The sequence below is a fragment of the Oryza brachyantha genome, chromosome 2 (genome assembly GCF_000231095.2).
Source record: "Oryza brachyantha chromosome 2, ObraRS2, whole genome shotgun sequence".
NCBI lineage: Eukaryota > Viridiplantae > Streptophyta > Magnoliopsida > Poales > Poaceae > Oryza > Oryza brachyantha.
In genome coordinates, this window is record NC_023164.2 from 5,915,192 (window position 1) to 5,923,024 (window position 7,833).

General features: G+C 43.0%; 1 protein-coding gene across 1 annotated transcript; it reads right to left on the reverse strand.

Annotated features, from left to right (window-relative positions):
• Positions 1 to 3,535: 3,535 nt before the first annotated feature.
• On the reverse strand, positions 3,536 to 6,279 carry LOC102717132 (calmodulin-binding receptor kinase CaMRLK-like). The gene is made up of 2 exons (XM_015833517.2): positions 4,819 to 6,279; positions 3,536 to 4,394 (listed from the first exon to the last, which is right to left on the reverse strand). Exons 1-2 carry the CDS (start codon positions 6,266 to 6,268, stop codon positions 3,691 to 3,693), a joined length of 2,154 nt encoding a protein of 717 aa, XP_015689003.2. The 5' UTR covers positions 6,269 to 6,279; the 3' UTR covers positions 3,536 to 3,690.
• Between the last annotated feature and the right edge of the window lie 1,554 nt (positions 6,280 to 7,833).

Here is a 7,833-nt window from a genome sequence, read left to right on the forward strand (position 1 = left end):
AATCATAGATTAATTAAGCTCAATAGATTCGTCTCGCGAATCTGTCCAAGATTATGGATGAGTTTTATTAATAGTCTACGTTTACTATTTATAATAAACGTCCAAACATTCGATAAGACAAGGGACTAATAAGTCCCTTATCCCAAACACCACCTAAGTCAGGTGAAGTTGCTGTGTGCTGCAAACACACACTATTGGGAAACATATTTATGCTTTCTTTTTAAGAGAAAACATTTTTTTGGTGGTTTATCGTTTCTTTGAAGATCCAGGTTTGCGCGTGTGGTTAGGTCTTGTTTAGTTCCTAAATTTTTTTTTCAAAAACATCATATCGAATTTTTGGATATCTAAATAAAACATTAAATATAAATGAACCAAAAAACTAATTGTATAGTTATGAAAGAAATCTTAAGACGAATCTTTTGAGTCTAATTAATCCATGATTAGCCATAAGTGCTACAGTAACCAATATGTGCTAATGGCGGATTAATTAGGCTCAAAAGATTCGTCTCTCGGATTCTAGGCTAACCGTAAAATTCGTTTTTTCATTTGTGGCTAAAAACCTCTTTCAATATCCGATCAAACATTTGACGTGACACTTCTCCTAAAAATTTTCTCAATCTAAACACCCCTTAGTTTCTGTTCAAACACGATTCCGATTCACGTCTCATCAATTTTGTTCCATTCCATAGCGGCATCATCGTCATCGCAGTTGCCATGCAACTCATGGCAGCACAACAAATCTCGATCCGTTGACTAAACACGGTTGACTTATACTTCTTCGAAATTATGGTAGAGCAAAGAAGTTCATACAAGTCGTAACTTACGTCCAGCTCCTGCCCGTGCCATCTCTGACAGGCAAGTGTACTCAGATTTTTTTTTTCTCGAATAGTAAGCTTTTCACATAAGCAATTTTACCGATAAATAGTTACAAAAAGGTATCACTGTTTTCTATATAAAATTTAAACCCACTGATATCTAACGTATCAATTGGTACTAAATTTTACATAGAATTCTGAAGGATGAGAAAAATGCTCTTTTCATGTACAAATGCTCTATTCTCATCTCCAATTCCGTCCAAATCTTTTGAAGTGTAACTAATTACTTCCGTTCCCATTATTTGATAGCATTGATTGACACTGTTTTAATTGTAACGATCAATACTACATTCAATTGACCAGTAATACATGTTAACTGTTCCTTAAACAATATACCATACTATAAATATTTGTAAATGTCAAACAATGTTTGAGTGCTGATGATGATAATTGAGAATCTAGGGGTAGTAAAAACTGGACTACTACATCTCATCGGGATTCAGGACACCGGAAGGGCAAGAAAAAGGATTTTCTTAAAAGATATCATCGAATAATTAGGAGTTATCCGTTGCTTTGCATCGAATAAATTTGATTTTATTATCCTACACAGATAGTATATGTAGTAGAAATTTTATACGTATAAAATTAAAATATATAATATCATAAAAAATTTATGTGTCATATATCATATTAATTAAAATAGATAAATTGGTAAATACATACTACCAAAGTATCAAATAAAATGTTTAATATACTTATAGAAATATACAGTTAGATTTAAATTTTACTCCATCCGTTTCGCAACGTAAAACTTCTTAACATTGGCTAGATTTATATGAATGTTAATAAATAAATATATATATATATATATATATATATATATGCACATTCATGCATTGATGTAAAACGGAGTATCATACCTATCACTAGTACTGTAAGCTATCACTAATACTGTAAGATACCGTAACATTGACTAGGCTAGAAAGACTACTCTGTTCTCTAATTAACTGCCTCTCCATTTCAACTGATTGGACTGAGGACCGTAAAGGCAAACATTTTTGCTGGGCAATTTGCTGGAATGAAAAAGAAAGCTGCAAATGGCATCCTCCTTCCCAGGTGTAGCTATAGTGTAACCTCTCAAACCACATTTCTATATCTAGCTATCCTTTTCCTCCCTGGAAACCGCAACCTATGATGGAGTCTCAATCCTAGCTAAAAAATCAAAACAAAACAAAACAAAAACAAACGTAAGAACAGTAGCTTTGACCGTGTGATGTGCTTTGCCTGCGTGATGAATCATCATAGCGGTTTCTAGTTTCAACAGCTACTCATCAAAGCAACCACCACCACCACACGAGGATATCGATCAGCCAACCGCGCTGATCCTAATCATGATTTCCTCCTCCGTGTTGGCGAATGATGTTGCTGCGTGCATTGTATTGTACTTTGAACTTTTGTCTCCACTTCCATCTCGTCGATGCCAAAACGGCAGGGCCATGAATGTGTCAGGAGTGGAGCTGGAGCATGCTTTCGTGCAATCGAAATGAACTCTTCTCTCTCTCTCTCTCTCTCTCTCTCTCGTGCTCAAGTACACTGTACACACAAACACTACTATCACTCACAAAAGTTGTTGTGCCAACCAATAAAGCGATCGATCTCCTACCAGCAGCAGCCTCGAAACACAAGACAAAATTTTTACTCCACCCAATGAACGGTGGCGTTTTGCCTCTCTGTCTTTCGTTTTTGGCTTAGAGGATCCCTTCCCCAGCGTCTCATCTAAATTTGGTTATTAATATTTTTATTTGGATGATTATCTAAACACTTTTATCTTTTATATCCTTTTATACTCCAGCAAATCATCTATATATGGTATCCTCTATATCTATTTGGAGGATTGGAAAGAGAACATCTAAATAAAGATTTTTCTCTTCTAATATGGATGACATCCAAAAATAGATAATGAGATAGATGTTATGCTGGAGCTCAATTTTTACTCTTTATCCTATATTTCTAGAATGGAGGATGAGATGGATGAGTTGTTGGAGATGCTCTTAGGCAGCGTTTAGTTAGAGAAAATTTTTGGAAGAGACGTCACGTCAACACGTACATTTGAAATATTAAACGTAGTCTAATTATAAAACCGCGAGACGAATTTTTTGAGTCTAATTAATCCGTTATTAGCACATGTTAATTACTGTAGCACTTATGGCTAATCATGTACTAATTAGACTCAAAAGATTCATCTCACGGTTTTCTCCATAACTGTGTAATTAGTTTTAATGTTTATGTATATTTAATGCTTTATTTAGGTGTTTAAAGATTCGATGTGATGTTTTTGGAAAAAAAATTAGGAACTAAATAGGGCCTTATACTTAAAAAGAGACTATAAACCAAACCAACTATAAACATATTTTAATAAGATAAGAGATGAGAAAGAAGAGTAGCGGACTACAGATTTATAATCAGTTGCAGCATGGACTCCAAGACACATGTGTGTATGACATATGAAACTAAATATAATTATGTAGTATATGTTTATACGTAATTATTGTAGAAATTGACTATTAAGTTGGCTATAGACGATTTAGAGACAACAATTGACTATACTATTGAATTTGCTCTTAAGTTAAAATTCAAATTTATAACTTTAAATTTAAAGTATATTTTAGTTTTTTAATCAGAGTTTATTATTATGCCGTTCAGATCATATATATAAAAAAGTTTTATTAATAAATTATTTTTTATTTGTAATATGGCGTAGCCTTTAATCTTCGAGAGGAGCTCAGAAAGCATTGTTTATCTACTGACCTAAAAGATCACCGCACCTCGCGGCTCCGAATGATCGTGGATTTTGATGTAATGCTCGCGTGCACCATCATGGCGTCTCGTCGGCGTCGGCGGCGGCAGGAGGAGGAGGAAGGGGCTCCGGCCTGATGTCCTTGAGCAGCCCCACCACCTGCTGCATCGACGGCCTCTTCTCCGGCGAGTGCGCCGTGCAGAGGAACCCCACCTGCAGGCACTCCACCATCTCCCGCTCCGCCGCCGCTCCGCCGTTGATCCCGCCCTCCTCCTCCTCCTCCCCGTCCCTTAGCCTCGCGTCGACGATGTTGATGCCCTTCCGGTTGCGGATCACCCCTCGCGCCCAGCTCACCGTCGACTCGTCCCACCTCACCTGCCCCGTCACGAGCTCGAACACCAGCACGCCGAAGCCGTACACGTCGCCCTCCGGCGTCTCGCCGCCGGCGCCGCCGCCGGGGTGCGTGTAGTCGGAGATCCTCGGCTCCAGGTCGTCGGTGAGGAGGACGTTGGTCGGGACCAGATGGCCGTGCACGATGGGCCGCCCCGACGACGACCCTCCTGCCCATCCCTGGTGCAGGAACGCGAGCCCCCGGGCGATCCCGAGCATGATGCGGTGCCGCGTAGCCCAGTCGCCGGCGAGCTTCCTGCCCTGCTCCGTGGTGTCCCACATGTCGCCGCCGGCCGTGTCATCCATGTCCATGCTGCTCGTTGGTAGCTCGTGGAGCCACCGGTGCAGGTCGCCCTTCTCCATGTACTCGTAGAGGAGGAGCTTCTCCTTTCCTGATGAAACGAATGTGAAATTTTCAAGTTTCAGAATTCAGTTCAATAGTTCACATCTCTATATGATGCAATGTTAAAACTGGTAGTTTTTGATCTGCGTAATTTGGATTTTCATTGGTAAAAATGAAGGGATTTGATTGTAATCTTGGTTCTATGTAATGCAGGGTTAAAAAATGAGAATGGTTTTTGGCAAAAGAAAAGGAATTGCAGTTAGATCAGCTATCAGTTTTCGACTTGAAGCTATGATCAAATTTGTTTTTGCCACTCATCATACAGTACTGAAAGGTGTGGTTTTGGAATTTTGTCTCTGGAGTCTGGACTACACATTCTAGTCAAGTAAAAAAGACAAAATTTAGTGGAAAACAAGAGTTTTCTCAAGTCATTATCTGAAAAAATGAGAATTTTTTAAAGCAAATTGGCTGACCTGCAATGCAATAGCCAAGGAGCGGAAGAATGTTGGGGTGCCTGAGCCGTGCAAGTTCCCGCAACCCGGCCGCCGCCATGGCGGGGTCGTCGTCATCACCCTCGCCGCCGGCCCCGGCGACGGCGCCGTCGACGACACGCACGACGACGTGCAGGTCCCCCGGGAGCACGGCGCGGTACACGGCGCCGCTGCGGCCGCCGACGTCGGCGAGCTGCGACTCGCGACCGAACCCCGATGTCGCCGCGGCCAGGTCGGCCAGCGTCAGCTTCATCAGCGGCCGCTCGAACAGCACCACCGGCGCCGTGGCCGCCACCTTCACTGCGCCCACGGCGACCTCGTCGTCCTCCCACACTGCCGGCTTCTTCCCTCTCTTCCTCCGACGGTTGAAGCCACACGCCACGCACCCGAACAAGAACGCCAGCGCGCCCATGGTCACCACTGCGCAGACGACGACGACGACGACGATGAGAACCACACGCTTATGCTTCTTTCCGCCACTGGACGGCGTCGTCGTGGCCGGCGCTGGTGCCGGCGCCGGCGAACTGTCCTCGATCACTAGTGACGCATTGCCAGCTCTGAGAAAAGCGGAGCGGCCGAACTTGGTGAGCCAGGTGGAGTTAACGACGCCAGAGAAGTTGTTGTCCGATATATCCAAGAACTCAACGCCGTCCAGCGGTGGCAGGTCGTCGGGAAACCTCCCGGCCATCGAGTTCCTCGACAGGTCGAGCCGCTTAATCTTCGTCAGCCGCCGCAACCCCTCCAGCATGGCGCTGACCCTGTTCCGGGACACGTCGAGAACCTCCAGGCCAGCGAGCGCGTCGACGCCATCGACGGAGGTGAACCCGTTGCCGGACACGTTGAACGACGCCATCGCCGCGCTCGGTTCGAGCCGCAGCGCGCCGCCGAGCCGGTTGCGCGACACGTCGACGGCCCTGAGCAACGGCGCGCGCCACAGACCGCCCCCGAAGCCGTCGCCCTCGAGGGAGTTCCCGGAGAGGTCGATGGTGAGGAGCCCGGACAGGTTGCCCAGCGCGGCCCAGCGGACAACCCCGGTGAGGTTCCGCGACGGGTACGTGAGCCGCCGCACGGGGCGGCACGCCCGCCAGCCGCCGAGCGCGCGCGGCAGGGGGAAGTTGGCGACGTCCTCGAACGCGACGCGGATGACGCCGGCGTCGGGCGGGGCCACAAGGCTGCAGTTCGCGGTGCGGTTTTGCGCCGCGGACGGCGTCGGCGCCACCGCCGAGGTGGCGACCACGGCGAGAAGAAGGGCGGCGTGGATGCAGTGCCGCTGCATCGTCGGCAGCGTCGCGCGCGGTTGCCTCTGCCTCGCCGTGGGGTTTAGGAGGAGTGGAGGAGTGAGGAGATGGAGGAACGGAGAGGGAGATGTGTGATGGAACAGTGGGCGGAGACGAAGGAGACGACGGCTTAATCGAGGACCTGATCGCAACATGGACACTGTGGCAACGCGGTTAGTGTTTACTAGTAGTTTAATAGCAGCCTTAGCAGGGATATTTAGGGGTGTTCTTTTAGATTTTTTCGTAAAAAACCAAATGATATATTTGCAAATAAAAAATAATTTATAAATAAAACTTTTATATACGTATTCTTAGTGATCTAAAAGTTAAATGTGAGAAATAAACTTTGATAAAAAATACCTTAAAATCAATTTTAAATTTAAAGTTGAAATTTAAATTTTAGCTATAAGCATAAGAGAAAACATAGGAGTTGACACTGTAAATATATAAACGTGACACTTTAACAGTTAAAACATTAAACGTGCGTTAATAATAGGGTTAACTAATAGAAGTCTACATTAGAGCTAACATATACCGATTATAACTGATTAGCTATAAGTTTGATTATAATATTTTTATCCCATCTCTTTCTCTCACATATTATTTATATTTAATGTATTTGTTTGGAGCAAGTGTAAAGCCAGTTTTTGCATGAGGGCCAACTCTATTCGTTTTCTATTTTATCTCTACTCTATGTTAGCTTATACTCAGCTTAAAGCCAGCAAGATGAATAGTATAGCTGACCGCCAGCTATATGTATATGCCACACCATCCAAAAATAACCATAATGGTAAAGCATATAATTATTCGCTATTGACACAATATACAATAGTTATATTTTATTAATATATTTATAGCCACACCATCCTATTTACACAGTGATCTATCACATGTATCAGTGGTGGACCTTATTTTTCTGGTAGCTCACATGAGCTGGCTACTATTTAATACTCACTCCGTTTTATAATATAAGATGTTTGACTTTTTTATTTACATGTTTGATCATTCATCTTATTTAAAAATTTATACAAATATCATTTATTTTGCTTATGAATTAATTTATTATCAAAAGAACTTTAAACACGACTTGTCACTTTTTTATATTTATACTAAATTTTTGAATAATATAGATGGTCAAACGTTGCAATCAAAAATATCAAACATCTTACGTTATTAAACGGAGGTAATAGCTCAATTTCTCTCCTCACTTCTCAACCATACTCATAGCTAGCACACTTACCTTTTTTATACTTGTTCGTAGACGTGTAGATTAATTAACTATTAAACCAGGTCTAATTTTGGCGGGCTAGTGGGCTATTTTCCGTATTACATGGTCCTATTCTGCAGAGATGTGCGATAAATTTCAGCCCACGTTTTGGCTAATGGAATGGAGGAGGCCTTCGAAGAGTACGGTTCTGCGACCCGCTTTGGGCCAAATTCAGCCCACTTGGCTCAGGCCGGGAATTCCTGAGGGGCCCATTCAGACCTTGCGCTAAGTCTGGGAAGCTTGGGCTGGCTAATCTTTTGAATCGGTTTCATTTTATTTTAAAAAGCCTTAGCAATGTATTTCATAAATAAATAAATTAATTTTAACTGCACTATATAAATAAACTAATCAATGTGTCTATAGTAATCAACCTTGTTTTGTGTGCGCTTATCAGCTCGGCAGATAATAAAAAATGAATGGGTCCTGAGTAGCTCTAAACGGCTCCCACACATT

Excerpts from the sequence above, each read along its gene's own strand:
- LOC102717132 (XM_015833517.2), bottom strand. The coding sequence starts at position 6,268 with ATGTTGCGATCAGGTCCTCGATTAAGCCGTCGTCTCCTTCGTCTCCGC. Across the intron at positions 4,395-4,818 it reads CCTTGGCTATTGCATTGCAG|GAAAGGAGAAGCTCCTCCTC; the intron begins GTCAGCCAATTT and ends TCGTTTCATCAG.